The 18973-nt window shown below is 42.6% G+C and overlaps 1 protein-coding gene across 4 annotated transcripts in view; it reads right to left on the bottom strand.

The window, feature by feature from the left end:
• Positions 1-448: 448 nt before the first annotated feature.
• Positions 449-18973, bottom strand: part of LOC132872343 (zinc finger protein 3 homolog) — a 47657-nt gene continuing 29132 nt past the window's right edge. For all 4 annotated transcript variants that reach the window (XM_060907299.1, XM_060907137.1, XM_060907216.1 and 1 more), the window contains 6 exons: positions 15134-15205; positions 13910-13967; positions 9284-9353; positions 8708-8756; positions 2746-2932; positions 449-2528 (listed from right to left, as the gene is read on the bottom strand). In XM_060907299.1, coding sequence (XP_060763282.1) covers positions 954-2528; positions 2746-2932; positions 8708-8756; positions 9284-9353; positions 13910-13967; positions 15134-15205 — 2011 coding nt within the window. In that variant the 3' untranslated portion in view covers positions 449-953. The remainder of the gene's footprint in view (positions 2529-2745; positions 2933-8707; positions 8757-9283; positions 9354-13909; positions 13968-15133; positions 15206-18973) is intronic.

Genomic DNA, 18973 nt, shown 5'->3' with positions numbered 1-18973 from the left:
GGCCCCAAAATTCTAATCTTTCATGGGGCCCAAAATTTCTGGCGGCGCCCCTGGCCACAGTGTAGCCGTGGTTATCTTTTTGATCCGTTGTTGACTAGGTTAGAAAGACTGCTCTCCCATTTCAATATTTTATGGACTTCACAGCTCCAGTCACAAACAAACCAGAGAGATACAAACTGTTTTAGTCAATTGTATCCCCAATTAACATAACCTTTCCTGTAACATGCATAAACAATGCAATAGCAGTTTTTCTATTTTCCCAGGTCCATCTGCATTTTTTACTCCTAAGTAGCAGGTAGTAGTAGCAGCAGTAATAAATGTAATTGTAGTAACTTGCACATTATACAAATACGTAAATCTTAAACACGTCAAACTTGTTAAATGCTCATAAAAATAAAAAAAATGGTGCATTTGAGGATAGATGAAACAGCAATTTTCCATACAAGTGTTTATTTCAGAGATTCAATTTTATAGTACTTTTTGCTCCCAAACCCTTAGTACACTGCACTTACATTAGAATGTGCACTTCTTATGGATTAGACAACATCTGTTATACAGCAGCATTATTCTGTATTTGCAGCCAGCTTTGTTTTCTAAAATAGAAAATAAACCCTTGACTTTTTATGCTGTTTATCAGTCAGAATATCAGGGTAGGAATGTAAGGCACATTTTGTGAGATTGTAGAACAACTATAATTGGATTGTAAACCATACATAACCGCACATATTAAAACAAACACTGACCTGCAAGGGAAATGCTGTGCAAGCAAAATCTTAGCTAGTGACTGCTTTAAGTAATCCTAGTGGTTTCTGCTTGAGTGTATAAGCAACAACAAAATCATGTAGTCTGACACCACATGATTTCTTGCATTTCATCTCAATGAACAGATCATGCATTTGTAAACGTATGTTTTTCTTTGGAGCATCATTGGGTATACAAAGCTCGGCTCCAAGTTAACTGTCTGCTTGTACGTTATTTTTGTCTTGTTTCTTCCTCCTGCCTTTCCTCTTCTGACCCCTTTTCTGCTGCTCTTCATCAGAGTCAGACTCGTAACTCTCCAGCTCCACATCAGCAGAAGAGCGCATTCTTCTATGCCTTCTAGGCTGATCTTTGTTCCTTATGGGTCTCCCGATTGGTTTGTTCTCCTCTGCTAGCACACAGCTAGAGTCAGTGATGCCATGGTGCCTCTGCCGGTGGTTCCTCAGGCTGATGTTGTGATTAAAAGACTCTCCACAATGCTCACATAGGAAGGGTTTCTCCCCCGTGTGGAGACGCATGTGGGATTTCAAATGCCCATCCTGGTTGAAAGAACGGTTACACACCTCACACTTGAAAGGCTTCTCCCCTGAATGGATACGCAAATGTCTCTCAAATCTGTGAAGTTGGGCAAATTTCCGATTGCATATGCTGCAGATGTGTCTCTTTTGACCTGAGTGGGTCTTTAAATGCTCATTGCGCGTAACAAAGTCTTTGAACTTTTCTGGACAGTCTGGGCATAGGTAGCACAGCATGTCTTCTGTGTGACTCTGCTCATGCTCTAGCTTGGACTGTTTTGTATCAAACACCATCATGCAGTACCTGCAGGTGTGTTGGTAGTCCCTGTGCAAGCGACGGTAATGCACTTTTTGTCCGATTTCTGTGATGAAGCGTTTGTGACACACATTACAGGAAAACGGTTTGATCTTGTACTCGCACACATGGCCCTTCTTGTTGGGATCCGTCTCCACCCTGATTGTTTTGTTACAGTCCTGACAGATCTTGTGTTCGTAAAGCTTTTCCATGCCACAATGCTCGACAATGGCATGCAGATGAAAACTCTGGATGTCACTAAAATGAACAGAGTAGTCCTTTAAACTGAGGTTCTCGACAGCATCGCCAGAGACGCACTCTGCACAGCAATAGTTCTTCTTGTGCCGCTGAATTGTACAAAACGTTTTAGCTACAGCTTCACAGTCTATACACCAAATTACTGGTTTAATAGTGTTCTGAAATGGTTTCTTGGTAAAGCCCTTATCAGATATTCCTTCATCACAGCTCTCCAAAGCCTCATCTAAGGAGCTCGGCATGTACTCATCTGAATGCTCTCGCAGTCTCTTTTTAGAGGACTTACTGCTCATTTTCTTAGTGAGCTCTTCACTACTGTCCTCATCAGTACATAGTTCTTCCTCTGAGGAGTTTGGCAGGTACTCATCTGTATCATCTTGTGTGTTTTGAGAGGAGTGGTCAGCGGTCAGCGTGTCGGAAGACTCAGGGTAATTTGGGTTAGTGGTTTCATCACTTATCAGTGCAAGGATTGTAACCTCTTCCTCAGCACTGTCCTCGTGTGTTTCCATCAGGAGACTCAGCTCCTCCTCCTTCACATTCTCATCATGTTTCTCTCTCACCGAGATGGAATCAGCAGCAGCCTGAGCATTGTCCTCACACGTCAGCTTTGGAGACTCATCACTTGTGTGTTCCTGGTCAACAGTCACAGGTATGTCATCAGATGACGGTCCACGAGCATCACCACATGGTGAACACTCAGTCACCTGAGAAGAGACAGGCAAGGAATTACCAACCTGTATACTGAAACTATTTCCTGAGTCAACAAACAAAGCTTTCACAGAAATCAAAAAGTCAGGAAAAAACAGCATGGAAGTGAAGTTCACCAGAACTACTATGACGTCCATTAAACATGGAAAAGTTATTCGATTGTGTGTTTTAAGTCCAACTAGCTGTAGGGACTTCTTGTCCTGAAATACACACCTTGTTGTTTGGTAGATCGGCTGCCTGAGAGGTCCACACTCTGTAGTTACAGCAGATCAGGCACTCTTGTCTGAAAGTGAGATTCTGACCTCTGCCTTTCCCTCGGATCCGACACTCACTGGAGCACTCCAGACAGCAGAACATCAGACGCTCAAATGTCTCCTTGGTCAAGGATACATATCTGGTTCTATCACATACATGACTTAATGAGTTATACCATTATTAACTGTAAAATAGTGACATTATATACAACCTCAAATCAGAAAATGTTGGGATGGTAAGGTGAAATTGAATTAAAACTGAACACAATATTTTGTAAATAAACTTTGACCTGCATTAAACTCAAACAATACAACAGTACATTATTTTCCATTTCATCTCATGAATTTCATTTTTTTAAAGAAACACTTTTCAATTTTGATTTTTGCAACAAATTTCAAAAGAAGTTGGGATGGTAAAGCATTTACCACTTTATAAAGGTAATTCCTCCTCACAACACTTAAAAGATGTTTAAGGACTGAAGACGCCAAGTGATGAAGCATTTCAGGTGTTATTTTGCCTCTTTCTTCCTGCAACCAGGTCTTACAGTGTGCAACAGTGAAGGATCACTGATTTTCCATTTTTAATTTCAAAATTCACCACACATTGTCTACTGCGGACAGGTTATGACTGCAGGCAGGCCAGTCCAGCACTCGTTTCTTCCACAGTCATGCCTTTGAAACATGGTTTTGCATTGTCTTATTGAAATATGCATTGGTGTCCCTGGAAAAGACGTCGTCTTGAAGGCAGCATATGTCGCTCCAAAATCTCAGTGTACTTTTCTGCATTGATGCTGCCACCACAGAAGGGCAAGTTACCTTTGGCAAGGGGACGGACAACCTCGTACCATGACAGACCCTGGCTTTTGGACTTGATGCTGGTAACAATCTGGATGGTATTTTTTCTTCTTTGGTCCGGAGCACATGGCGTCCATTTCTTACAAAAAAGGACCTGGAATACTGATTCGTCTGAACACAATACACATTTTCACTGTGTGATGGTCCATCCCAAAATACCTCCAAGTCCAGAGACATTGACAGTGCTTATGGACACAGTTAACATAAGGCTTCCTTTTTGCACAGTAAAATTTTAACTGGGATTTGTAGATTGCTTGACAAGTTTCCCAAGCTCATGTGGTTATACACAGTTTCTGCTGTGAGCAGTGGCTTGACTGCACTGTTTAATCACATCATAATCAGAATCAACTTGTCTGCACACAACTGACAAAATTTCAGTTTGAATAACACTTGCCATACTGTGGTTGCAATACCAGCTTTGTCGCAAGCTAGTGTGAATATCTATAATCATGTTTTAATACGATATTAAATTGTACTAAATTCTTAGAGCTGTCCTTTCTGTTTCAACTGAATATTTAGTCTATTCACTCTTACACAAAACAAACTGGAAATTTTACTATGCATGAGTGATTTTTTTTTTTTAATGCCATGTCAGCACCTGAAGCTATATCATAGCAAGAGCATTTCTAAAAGATTCATTCATTCATTCATCTCTAGCCGCTTTATCCTTCTACAGGGTCGCAGGCAAGCTGGAGCCTATCCCAGCTGACTACGGGCGAAAGGCGGGGTACACCCTGGACGAGTCGCCAGGTCATCACAGGGCTGACACATAGACACAGACAACTATTCACACTCACATTCACACCTACGGTCAATTTAGAGTCACCAGTTAACCTAACCTGCATGTCTTTGGACTGTGGGGGAAACCGGAGCACCTGGAGGAAACCCACGCGGACACGGGGAGAACATGCAAACTCCGCACAGAAAGGCCCTCGCCGGCCCCGGGGCTCGAACCCAGGACCTTCTTGCTGTGAGGCGACAGCGCTAACCACTACACCACCGTGCCGCCATTTCTAAAAGATATTATAGTTATTTATTTATAAAGTAAAACAAATACAAATGAACTAACAGACAGACAGACAGATATTGACAGTAAAAACTTTGGAATTTTTTTTTCTGTTATTAATAAAATTATGACTTCTAATTCCTGGATGCAAACAACTTCAGTTGATCATCAACATTTAAATCAAGTAAGAAAATACAACATACACATCTACTGTATTGACGAATGAAAGATAATATACTTTAACATATGTATGACCCTGTTCACACCTGTCATTAACATACATGTTGGGTGATCAGGTCTCCAGTGGTTAAAGCATATACGCAGAGCTGTAGGTGCAGTGGGCTTACCAAATCAGTCTCATCAAATCAGTCTCATAAATTCATTAACCAGCCTCATAAATTAATTAATCATTAATTCAAGTATCTAACAGTTTATAGCTAAACTATTATAATCAATCAATCAATCAATCAATCAATCAATCAATCAAATCGGTCTCATGTAAAAAGGTATCAGTCTCAAATTCATTAATCAATCAAATCAGTCTCATTTCAAAAGGAATCAGTCTCATAAATTCATTAACAAAATGGGTGAAGGCAATTAGAGTTCTTTTCTTGATAGAGGTTGGAACTTCAGTGAATACTGTAACACAGTTTATTCCAAAGATACCATTTATTGAAATAGCTGACAGGAATTAGCGAACTAATACTGATCAGATATAGCAACAATAGCAGCCAAGGAATAATTTAGTATAAATGATACAATATATACAAAATATATACATATAAGCATCAGTAGTGTATGATAATTAAGGCACTAATGGTGCTCAGAAGTAATAACTAGTCAGTGTTACAGTATAAGGGCGAGTGGATGTTAAAATTATGATAAGGAGGCCGCGTGTGTGTGTGTGAGTGAGTGAGTGAGTGAGAGAGAGAGAGAGAGAGAGAGAGAGAGAGAGAGAGAGAGAGATGGAATGCTACCATGCCCAGAAAGGGGGAGGGTCAGCACAGCGGGTGAAAATTAAGACAAAGGAATCTGTGGTTTAACTAGCCCAGGTAGGCCTTAAACTCAAACTGGTCAGCACAGCGGAAATGAACAAAGAAATCTGTAGTTTAACTAGCCTTGGCTAGGCCTTAAACCCAGACTCTACTGAAATCCCAGTACGGGAAATGTACGACGAAAGGAGTTGAGAGAGAGAGAGAGAGAGAGAGAGAGAGAGAGAGAGAGAGAGAGCATGCACAATCGAGCTAAACACAGATATTAAACAAAGTAAATCAACACACGGTCTAAGACCGACTTTCATGTGAATCAAAATGCATACATTTAAATCATAAATTAATTCAAATAAACAAAACACTGTTCGTGTTAACTAGCTACAAGTAAAAACTAACAACTTTGCCCAGATGCCAGCCTTACTCGTTAGCGATTGGAAGTGTGCCTTCTATGATTCGGGAAGATGGTACTGAACTGAGCCTTCTGATCCGAGATAGCGCGGAATGCAGATCTGGAAAGACGCGGTTTTGCTCCTTCCGCAGCTCGTCAGCTGGAGATCCTTGGCATCTCGTTGGGCACCCAATGATCTAGAAAGAGTCTTGCTTATAATTTCGTCGATGCTGGAAAAGATGAGAGGGAATTCCGGTCGCCTCTCTTCTTTGAAACACTGCGTAGGGTAGTAATTAACCGGTTCAGTTATCACTGCAACTCTGTGAAGGCCAAGCACATTGAACTTTGGCAAAAGTTTAGTATCAATAGCTGGTTCTTTGTTCTCTGTCCTTCTGTAGCGCCAAATGCATCGGCCTCTCTTTCACGTGTGGAGTCCACCAGAGGGGACATCCATGGCCAGAGAGAACGGAATTTGTTTCCCTCGCTGATTTAAAGCAATCGTGACATCACTGTACCTGATATCCGGTATCCTCTGTATCCAATACTGTTACAGGGAGTCAGAGGAAGGGGCGGAGATAGAACATGGCGTTGAGGTGTGTTCCAAACTGGTTGTGAAGGGGGGATGGTTGCTATGGCTACGGGCATGGCCGCTGTCCCTACAGAGCCATGGCCTCACTTTCATTTATAAATGCCTTGAGACCTCAAGAATGGCATAGGAATAGTTTTAAGTGTTAACAATAAATCTAATCTAGTAATTTTTATGATTAAAGTGATTCATATAGGTAGCAGTCTGAGTGAATGACCTTGATGTCCGTAATGTCACAGCAAGAAGGCTATCGGTCTCATCACCATTTCCGCTATACTAAAACACAGAGCTGACTGTAACTCCGATCCTCCATTTTAAGCTAATTTATCACCATGCCACGTAGATGTGTTGCTGGCCGGTGCAGCAACACGACAGAAGGTGGATTTACGTTGCATTCATGGCTCAAGAATGCTCAAACTGCAAAGATTTGGATGCGTTTTGCAAGAAGTTCATGGGCACATTGGGCACCTATGAAGTGGTCTTTCCTCTGACCTGCACATTTTACTGAAGACTCGTACGAGACCTCTGATCTGTTGAGGAGTGTTGGCTATAAGCCCGTATTGAAAGAGGGTGCAGTACCAACAATTAAAGAAAAAGAAAACAAGAAGTCTTTATTTTATTTATTTATTTTTTAAAAGGAAAGTGAGTTCAGTTACACCAGTCCTCCCGGAGTGAGCTGAGGGCTGTTGCTAAAACTTGGGACGGAACGGGACGGGACATATCGCTTGGGCAGTGACCTCCCTGTGGTTGTTGCTAAAACCGGTGACATCCCGTTCCGTCCCGGGATTTAGTAATTGCCTGAGCCGAGCAGTAATGGCGGAACACACAGTATGAAGAAAAGTGAATCAGTGGAGCAGCCACCTGATTTCTAAACTGGATATTGCTGCCATCTCGCGCTTACATGGAAGAAGTGAATGAACGGAGAACTGAACAAATAACTGAAAGTCAGATTGTTTCAAAAACAATCAGCCACAAGATCGGCCTTCAAGAAGCGAGAACACAGACAGGTAAGCTCCGACTCTAATTTGGATAAAAACACAACACGTTGTTTACCTGCATTTAGATTAATACATATAACTTGTATTGTGTGTTCAGGTTACCGGTATAATAATATTTCATTTGCTTCAGAATGTGATTGTCTCAATTCATCTGATTTTTCTGAAAAAGTCTCAGGTCATCTGAAAAACTAGCCTTTTACGTTTTATCAGTGAAAATGCATGCACGTACATGTATGTTGTGTAAGTTATAACACCTATCCTGTTTTAATGAGAGTCAACCCACAATCAGTGAAGTCAAATCAGTCTTAGTTGAGCAAGTCAGTAATGGTATTTCCTACTTTCACCATAAATTTTTATTTATATGACTTTGGTCTGTAGCTGTAAAAGGCCTCGGCCTTAAAACTAGTCCCTGCAATGACATCATGCCCTCAGGCATGGCTGGCTCAGTGGGGCAGCTCGAATGCCAACTTTGCGGTCGATTTTAACTCTCAAAAATGTATTTTTTTTTTATTCCCATTTATGCAGCATACACGAGTCAAGGACAGAGATACTATCCACTCAGACATTTATTTAAAAATAAAGGCTCTGCGTATCTCCTTTAACAAAGTACATCAGTTCACATCTGACATTAGGATGCGTCTCCACATGCATCAAGTGATGACTTGTGATCAGCTCTCACTTCCCTGCTCTATATGCAAATAACCAGATACATCATGTCCGTTTGCAAAGACAATTTTTTTTAACCAGCAGGAGGCAGTAGTGCGCATCCCGTGGCCTGTCCGTCAGAAATGAAAAGAAGAAATCAAAACTTAAATCAAACCAAGTCGCACAATAACATGACACTGTTGGTGCATGAATGAGTATGTACTTCTGTTTACACAGAGGACATCAACTGTGTAGGCAATCCTTCAGTGTGGCTCAGACCACCTCTGAATGTGGTCCAAGTGGTTGAATCACAATGCATCTTTGCAGCAAACATGACGCTGGTCACACCTGTACTTCGAGCAGATCACCTGTGACCTGATCACCCAGGTTGCACATTAATGCCATGTGTGAACAGGGTCTTTATGTAACTGTGTAAACAAAAAGGACATACCGAGATAAATTTATCGGTGTACCTGCAGTGAATGGCTTCCTTTGCACATCTGGGGGAAAAAAAGAAAAAGATTACTTTAAAAACACTGAAATATTTGTCTGCTTCCCCACCCCACATTTTCTCTCCAATTCAGTCTTAATTCCCACCTACTCCCCAATTCTCCCCTCTTATATGACAGCTACCAACCAGGGAGGGTGAAGGTTAACATGTGAAGCCAACTGCATCTTTTTACACTGCTACTTATGTTGCATCACAAGGTAGCATAACACATAGAGGAAAGTGCCATCTACTCTCTTACACATACATGAGTTCAAAGATGCCCACGATTGGACAGTGTCACTGTGATTGACAAGGGAGAAATCGTGTGGTAGGGTGAATGCTTTTCTGTTCTGTCACTCGGGAGCCCTGTCTCCTCACCAAAGCCTTTTAACCCAAAGCCATGACTTCAGCTTCTAAAACTTTTAAATACATCCTTAAATACCATGAATAAAACAACAAAGGTCAAGCACACAATTTTCATTATCTTCGTAAAGGACCTTCCGAGTAATTTTCTGGAAAAAAACAAAAACCCCTCACCTCTTCTGTTCCAGCTGACGACGTCTTGTGAACCTGCCACTGGCTTATTCGTCATGCTTTTTGTTAACACCTATAAAAAGTGAAATTGTCGCATCAGAATGAGTCGAATTGCATTCAAAGGGAAATGATCTTAATTTTCTCAAGTCAACAACCCAGTAGCTGGAATGATACAGAATACACCAAGGGCTGGACAATTGTCTAATAACCAGTCCATACTTGAACCAATTAAAAAAAATATATATCTTAGAAGCGGCAGAGAAGTCTTCCCAATGGCTCTGGCTGAAGAGGGGTGACACGTGGCAGAGTACGCTACCTGGACACAAGTTGGGGTCTGATCACCGTTAGCTGGATCGCTTGGGTGAGGATATCTGATGTCAAGACCTGAAACACCCAATGACCTCAGAAAATATCACTGAGGATGTGTCCAGGCTGCACCACAGTTGTATCATAGAACCTGTTCAGCATGGCGTCACCACTGACATCCAGGAAGATGCTGGATAACAACCATGAAGAGGGTGGTGACAACTGGAGAGACAGTGGACAGTTCAGAAAGATGGGAACCAAGACAGGTGAGGGTTAGCACCCCAAACCACAGCTTTCATGAAGGAGCAGCCACAATTATGCTACAAAGAACCCTTCAATGATATACCCTTAGGGGTGCCCATGAGGGGGAGAGGATGAGCACCCTGAACAGATAGAGTCACCAGTAATGACCCAAGGAATGGATATAAGGATGATGCTGCTTTGCGACAATGTTTATTGTTAAAAGCGCTATACAAATAAACTTGACTTGAGTTGAACTGTTGCCTGCAGATGTAGCAAAGTCTGCAAAAAACCAAAGGTTCTAAAGATCCATCAGACCAATGTGGGCTGTTTGAGGAAGGAGCACTGCCAGTCTTTGACCTGGCAGCTGGTGAGACAGAGGAGGAGCTAGGCCCACAGCCACCCCACAGTACACCGCATCTCCAAGCACCAAACACACCAACCCCAAACAGACCCTGGGAACAGGCTAGTGTTGTGGCCAGCCGTGAGCCAAGGAGTGAGATGGTGCCAGTTTGATGATGATGTAGCAGCCATACTAGATACAACAGCCAAAGGGAATGTGGACCGAAGACTTCAGACATTGAGCACTGTCATAGTCAGCAGTGCCACAGAGAAGTTTGGTGTCAAGGAACAATTCACCACCAAGAATGTTCCAGCACCAAAACCAAATAGATGAGAGATCAAGATCACTCACAGCTTAGACAGGAGCTGAAGTCACTGAGGAGCCAGTTCAAGATAGCTTGTAAGGATGAGGAAAATAACCCTTGCATAACTCAGAGGCAGTGAGGGGGAAGCTAACCACCCTTCGATGTGCTGAATGGCATAGAAGGAGGGGCCGGAATAAAGCACGCAAGTAAAGTGCCTTCTTTGCAAACCAATTGGGATTTGCAAGGAAGCTGCTGCACCAGAAGCACAGCAGATTCCTGTCATGCCCCAAGGAGGAGATCAACAGCCACCTTAGATGCACCTATAGTGACAGCTTAAGGGATCATGACCTTGGTCATTGTGCTTCCCTCACACGCCCACCTCTGCCCAGCATCCTCTTTGACCTCAAGGAACCTACACTGAAGGAGGTCAGGGAGACCATCATGTCAACGAGGGTATCTTCATCCCCAGGCCCAAGTGGAGTTCAATAGAAGGTCTTCAAGCAATACCCCAAACTTCTGGAGAACCTCTGGAAGATCTTAAGGGTGGTCTGGAGAAGGGGGAGAGTACCACAGCAGTGGAGATGCACAGAGGGTGTTTGGATTCCCAAAGAGGAGAATGCTAATAACATTGGGCAATTCAGAATCATCTCACTCCTTAGTGTGGAATACAAGATCATCTTGAAGATAGTTGCAAACCACCTCATGGATTTCCTCTAATTTTTACATAGACACTTCGGTGCAGGAGGGAGGAGTTCCAGGTGTTTCCCGCTGTATGGAAAATACTAGGGTGGTAACGAAGCTGATCAGAGAGGCACAAGGGAGCAGGGGTGACTTGGCAGTGCTGTGGCTGGACCTTGCCAATGCCTATGACTCAATCCCACAAAAGCTAGTTGAAAGAGCCCTGTCCATCTACCAAGTTCCCAAAAAGATCCAAAGTCTCGTAATCAACTATTCCAACAACTTTTTTCCGAGGGTGTCTTCAGGAACAGCAACATCAGTATGGCACGGTTTGGAGAACAGTATCATTACTGGCTGCACGAGCTTAGTCTCCCTGTTCGTACTAGTGATAAACATGATTGTGAAGTCAGCAGAGGTAGAATGCAGAAGCTCATTGTCCAAGTCAGGAATCCGTTAACCTCCAATCAGGGCATTCATGGGTGACCTGACGGTCACTACTACATCAGTGCCTGGATGCAGGCAGCTTCTGCAGCGGCTTGAGAGGCTCATGTTATGGGCAAAAATGAGCTTCAAGCCCAAAAAGTCCAGGTCACTGGTCCTAAGGAAAGGAAGGAGTTACAGACAATTTCTATTTCTTTCTTAGAGATAGTAAAATTCCATCACTCACACAGAAGCCAGTCAACAGTCTATGTAAGATCTTCACCAGCAAGCTGAAGGACACAGCAGCATTGCAAAAAGCCAGCAACAACCTCAGTGCCTGGCTTAGCACAGCAGACAGGTCAGGGCTTCCGGGAACATTTAAAGCCTGGATTTACCAATACAGAATCCAGCCCAGTCTCCTCTGGCCACTACTCATGTATAAATGTTCCAACCACCATCATTGAAGGTCTTGAGAGAAACATCAGGAGTTTCTGTGCAGATGGCTAGGCCTACCACAAGGCTTAAGCAGCACTGTGCTTTACAGGCACAACACCAAGCTGCAGCTACTGTACCATTCAGCAGTCTGGTAGAGGAATTCAAGGTCACTCAAGCCAGAGAAGTCCTGCTCTACAGAGGCTCCACTGACCCAAAGGTCTCTCTAGCTGGAATCAAAGTCAGAACAGGAAAGAAGCAGCACGCACATGAGGCAGTTGAGCAGGCAGAGGCAAGGCTGTAGCACAGCATGCTGGTGGGCACAGTGGCAACTGGTTGGGCTGGCCTAGGGAGCAGTACGACATCTTGCTTCAGCAAAGCCAGTGGCAAGATCAACCTCATGCGCATACAGCAGGAGGCACGAGCCGAAGAGGAGGAAGCTCGTGACTGCATGATGGTGGGCATGAGAAAGCAAGGAGCCTGGACCAAGTGGGAGCACACAGCAGGCTGTAAGATCACCCGGGCGAAGCTCTCGAAGGCAGAAGCATTCTGCTTCAAATTCTTGGTCCAATCTATGTATGACATCTTGCCAAGCCCCACCAACCTGCACAGTCGGGGCCTAATGGAGTCACCTGCTTGCCAACTCTGCCAGCAGAGGGAAACGCTGAAGCATATTCTCAGCAGCTGTCTGAAGCGTTTGGGAGAGGGAGGGTACCAGTGGAGTCATGACCAAGTTCTCCATGCATTAGCAGATATCATCTGTGTTGGCATAGTCCACAGCAAGCACCAACACCCAGTGAAGGTCGCCATCACCTTTGTCCAAGCAGGGGAGAAGTCACAGCCCCAGCCAAGATCCAGGGGTGGGTTACTCGCATTCTCAAGGGACTGGCAGCTCCTGGTCGACTTGGGGAGGCAACTTAGTTTCCTGGACATCACATCCACCACACTCAGACCGGACGTGGTCCTGATGTCTGGGGAATCCAGACAAGTGGTCTTGACTGAGTTGGGAAGACCAACTGGAGGAGGCTCAGGAGAGAAAGAGCCAAATATGCCAATCTGGTGGTTGACTGCCAGAGACAATGGTGGAAGGCCCGCTGTGAGCCTGTGGAGGAGTGATGTAGAGGGTTTGCAGACCAGTCCCTATATTGGGTCCTGGGTCTTCTGGGAATCTGTGGGCTGCAAAGAAGAAGGGTCATCAAAAACATCTTGGAAGCCACAGAGAAGTCTTCCAGATGGCTCTGGCTGAAGAAGGGTGACACGTGGCAGAGTATGCTACCTGGACACAAGTCAGGGCCTGATCACCCCCGGCTGAGTGAGGGTGTATGATGTTAAGACCCGAAACACCCGACCATGACCATGTGTCTAAGTTGCACCACAGGTGCATCGCAGAACCATACTCTCAAAGCCCAGTGGACTCCCTGTATAACTCTGACACTGTTTCAATTTTAAATTCATTTAACTAACTTAATTTCAACAACTGCTACTCTGTGAGCTAGTTCTGAGCTAGCAAGCTAAGTGATATTCATATCTGTACAGCATGTCTGAGAAATGCTCAGGTTAGCTTCCAAACAACTCTAGCATAATTATGTATTTATAATTAATTATAAACAATTACATTATTCCTAGACATGACAATTACAAGACATGACGGGTGAAATTAAATTTAGGATCAAAATTATTAAATAAATATAATGAAAGCAGAGTACAAAGAATGTGTGAAATGCTAAAAGACTAATGACAAAAGGAAACTAAATAGTGACCTTCAGTGCAGTTTTTTTACTCCACAAACAAAGGATGGGCTACTAGAACATGTACATGGATTAGAGGATTTAGAAAAGCCAGTAGCCCATCAGGCTTCTCCAATTATCTACAATTTGTCCACCCTGACAGACACAACAGTATGTACCAACTCAATCTCCACCGGTGCTGAGGCTGCATCCTCTTGTTTTAACTTTCTGTCGTCACTATAAATGTGCAGAAGAAAAACATGTTTAGAAAGATTTAAGGTTAGTATTCAAGCAGTAAGATTAAGTAATATCTAATTTACTGATCTGTATAACAATTATGCTACATTAGGATCCTTTTATTAATATGGGTAAACTATCAAGAGCTTTTATTTTCTGCTTTCTTCATTCATGAATTTTCCCTGTCGCTGGAAATACGTTATTTTACCAAATCCTACAGTAGTCAGTGAATCAATTATATCAGTACATCATACCGTTAAATAGATTACACTTCACCCTTTTACTTTGTACCATGCAGCCATAAACCTGACACTGCAAGGACATATAATTTACCGTAGAGGCCTGCAAGTGCAAAACCACCAACCCAAAAAGGCAACAGCAAAAAATATGCAAGAGAAAACCAAGACCAAAACCATTAGGGAAACCCACAACTGCAGAACCAAAAGCAATACAGGAAAACCAAAAACCACAACTTTGTGGGGAGAACAAAATTAATTTGAAATTGGTACAACAAAACCAAAACAAAAGGTGAAAACACAACAGCAAAACTAAATCCATATCAACATTAACTCAACAGAAAAAGGCGGTCCTTATTGAACATCACATGCTCGTGGCTGATTGGCTGCAGCACACGTCAGTCAGTCGACTGGAGGATGCTTTTCAGTAAGAGGAATTATGAGCCCAAATTAATCTACTGATGCTTTTCATGTTTAATTTTATCCAGGACATTCATATGATGTCATTTTAAAAAGATGCTGTCCATGTTACACAGTATTAAAACTTGTATAAAGCAACCTGAGTTAATCAGAAGAAATAATGCGTGTCAAATATATCAAAAGTAACTTTGCAGAAAAATCATAGTAACTCCGCAAACTAGACTTCAGACCAAAAAATAAATAAAATAAAATTTGTTCTCGTGATTTGAGCAACATGTAATGCTCAATAAGGACCTTCACTTTCTTCTAGCTCATGATGAGGTTTTGGTTTCACTTTTAGTTTGTGTTTTGCGCTTACGGGCCACCGTAGTTCACACTAACAATTCTCCTTCAATTTAATCTCCACTGAAACACACCACTGTAAACAGCCTGCTTAATAAAACAATAAAGCAGTTAGCAAAAGTTATTCTTTACACCAAAACACAATGTGAAATAGCATTTTAGGATTACCTCCCTGAAGCTTCATCTGTTGATGTCCAATCTGCTCTTGTTGCAGCTGGCAAGCGCGTTACATTTGAAAAGCTGTAAAAGCAAAAGGACAGATTATTAAGCCGACGTGTCAGTTCATTTTTTCCCCCAGAAAACGTTGCCCGATTGGTTAATATAGCTGCTAAAATGTTTAATTTCTGATTGCATACTTTGGGAGAGTCACAGAAATACAACCCCGATTCCAAAAAAGTTGGGACAAAAGTACAAATTGTAAATAAAAACGGAATGCAATAATTTACAAATTTCAAAAACTGATATTGTATTCACAAGAGAACATAGACAACATATCAAATGTCAAAAGTGAGACATTTTGAAATTTCATGCCAAATATTGGCTCATTTGAAATTTCATGACAGCAACACATCTCAAAAAAGTTGGGACAGGGACAATAAGAGGCTGGAAAAGTTAAAGGTACAAAAAAGGAACAGCTGGAGGACCAAATTGCAACTCATTAGGTCAATTGGCAATAGGTCATTAACATGACTGGGTATAAAAAGAGCATCTTGGAGTGGCAGCGGCTCTCAGAAGTAAAGATGGGAAGAGGATTACCAATCCCCCTAATTCTGTGCTGACAAATAGTAGAGCAATATCAGAAAGGAGTTCGACAGTGTAAAATTGCTAAGAGTTTGAACATATCATCATCTACAGTGCATATCATCAAAAGATTCAGAAAATCTGGAAGAATCTCTGTGCGTAAGGGTCAAGGCCGGAAAACCATACTGGGTGCCCATGATCTCCGGGCCCTTAGACGGCACTGCATCACATACAGGCATGCTTCTGTATTGGAAATCACAAAATGGGCTCAGGAATATTTCCAGAGAACATTATCTGTGAACACAATTCACCATGCCATCCGCCGTTGCCAGCTAAAACTCCATAGTTCAAAGAAGAAGCCGTATCTAAACATGATCCAGAAGCGCAGACATCTTCTCTCGGCCAAGGCTCATTTAAAATGGACTGGCAAAGTGGAAAACTGTTCTGTGGTCAGACGAATCAAAACTTGAAGTTCTTTATGGAAATCAGGGACACCGTGTCATTCGGACTAAAGAGGAGAAGGACGACCCAAGTTGTTATCAGCGCTCAGTTCAGAAGCCTGCATCTCTGATGGTATGGGGTTGCATTAGTGCGTGTGGTATGGGCAGCTTACACATCTGGAAAGACACCATCAATGCTGAAAGGTATATCCAGGTTCTAGAACAACATATGCTCCCATCCAGACGATGTCTCTTTCAGGGAAGACCTTGCATTTTCCAACATGACAATGCCAAACCACATACTGCATCAATTACAGCATCATGGCTGCGTAGAAGAAGGGTCCGGGTACTGAACTGGCCAGCCTGCAGTCCAGATCTTTCACCCATAGAAAACATTTGGCGCATCATAAAATGGAAGATACGACAAAAAAGACGTAAAGCCTAGTTCACAACTGGACGTATGATTTTTTGGCCATGCGATTTTTGGCGTTTCCCAAATCGCTGCGTTTTTTTTTTTGTTCGTGGAGAAAGACGCACGTTGGCCATAAGTTTGTCTTGCAACCTGAAAAAAAACATAAGCGCCCGTAGAGTTTGTTTGACATGACAAAGAACCTCTGCGTCCAGTCTGCGGCCAGTCTACGGCTCGAAAATCAGCACGTCACACGCGCGCCCTCCGTGCGTTTCTTGCACGTAGACTGGCCGTAGGAGCACGTACGGCCGGTTGTGACCTAGGCTTAAGACAGTTGAGCAACTAGAATCCTACATTATACAAGAATGGGTTAACATTCCTATCCCTAAACTTGAGCAACTTGTCTCCTCAGTCCCCAGACGTTTACAGACTGTTGTAAAGAGAAAAGGGGATGTCTCACAGTGGTAAACATGGCCTTGTCCCAACTTTTTTGAGATGTGTTGTTGTCATGAAATTTAAAAATCACCTAATTTTTCTCTTTAAATGATACATTTTCTCAGTTTAAACATTTGATATATGTCATCTATGTTTGATTCTGAATAAAACATGGAATTTTGAAACTTCCACATCATTGCATTCCGTTTTTATTTACAATTTGTTCTTTGTCCCAACTTTTTTGGAATCGGGGTTGTATTATTTTTCAAACAGAACAATTTCAGTGGTAGTATTCATAACTTTAAGTTATACTAAACAGGGCTCGTGAGTGCGACTGGTTTAGTCGCGCTTGCGACTAGAATTTTGAGGGTGCGACTATATTTGAAATCACGGTCGCACGGTGCGCCAATAAAAAAATGAGCAAAAATTAAAGCCTGTGCCTAGATAATGGCTGCAGAACAAAGCTGCCGTCTGAAAAAAAAAAAAAAAACAAGCTTCACGCTGGCTGGCTGACTGAAGCGCGCCCCGCTGGCTGACTGAAGCGCAAAAGCCAAGTCCCCGCTCACCCCCGGCAGAAACACGCGATCAAATTAATTTTTATAACTTCCCAGCCAGCTGACACATGCAATTCGCCCGCTACGTGAAACCCGGAAGTAGCACTAGTGCTGCACCGGCCGTTCCAAGAAATTTTCCATGATGTAATGTATCCTGCGAGTCAGCTGATCATGATTGGTGAATCAACTTGCTAAACGATCAGCTGACCGTAATCAGCGAATCAAGGAGCAGATTGATAAGGATAAACAAACACGGTTAGTAAGCGTGTGTATGATTGGTCAGAAGTTTCTGCGGCCCTGTGGTCTCTGTTCAGACAAGATGAAGCGCTCCATTGCAGAGTTCCACATGACTCTGCCTGCTATTATCATTTTTTGTTTATCTATTTTTTTCAACAGTTGACTTGTGTTCTATAGGATATTCTGTCACGTCAGTATGCCTGTGTTAGTAGGATGTTCTGCCAGGTCAGTATGCCTGTGTACCACTCTATAGGATATTCTGTCAGGTCAGTATGCCTGGCTGTGTATTTGATTTGACATCATCACTGACTACGTTTAAATGCACGTCCAAATTGAGCTGCTGTTGGTAATCGAGCAAAGGGTCCCAGCAGGGGTGCCAGAGAAATCCAATCCTACATGCACAAGTGAAATCGGGCTATTGTGCAAGGTGCATTGTGCACCCGAGCCACACGTGGCGCTACACGCCCCATCGTGTTGGTACACTTCCGGTTGTCATCATGAAGAAGAGCTATAGTGTTGCCAGATACTGCTGACGTTTTCCAGCCCAAAACATGTTCAAATCCGCTAAAATGCACTTAAAACCCCCAATCTGGCAACACTAGCAGTTCCGTGTTCAAGCTGTTAGGCTTGCTCTAACAGACTATGGCTACAAACTGTCTGGCACAGACCACTGTTTTGTAGGACAACTTATTTTGCACAATAATATTTTTCTAAAGTCCATTTTTTGCTTACAATTTAACTTATGTCTTAATAAACACACAAAAAGTTCAATTGTTTTGTTTTTATTGACATTCTTCAGATGTTGGGCATTTTTTATATATATATATATATATATATATATATATATATATATATATATATATATATATATACAGGGTTCTCGCCAGCGCTTTATATGGTTGCGGCCCGCTACGCTAAAATTTCAGACCGCAACGGTAATTTCCCCCCGCTACGCTAAATTTTTAATATAGCGTAACGGTTGTTTTCAGTTGTTCATCACCATCGCCAAAAGTTTTTTTTTTTCCTGCGCACTTGAGCAGTTTTCAAGGTGTCAAAATCAGCCTACGTTTGTTAGGAAACCCATGCCTGGAAATCAGTTCCGAGAGAGAGAGAGAGAGAGAGAGAGAGAGATCCTGGCGATAACTTTCTCTTGAACTGGACTTCGGTGAATGACAATGGATGACGGACCCCC

This window comes from Neoarius graeffei, chromosome 1 (assembly GCF_027579695.1).
Source record: "Neoarius graeffei isolate fNeoGra1 chromosome 1, fNeoGra1.pri, whole genome shotgun sequence".
NCBI lineage: Eukaryota > Metazoa > Chordata > Actinopteri > Siluriformes > Ariidae > Neoarius > Neoarius graeffei.
The sequence above is the reverse complement of the archived record's forward strand: the minus strand, read 5'-3'. Positions and strand labels throughout refer to the sequence as shown.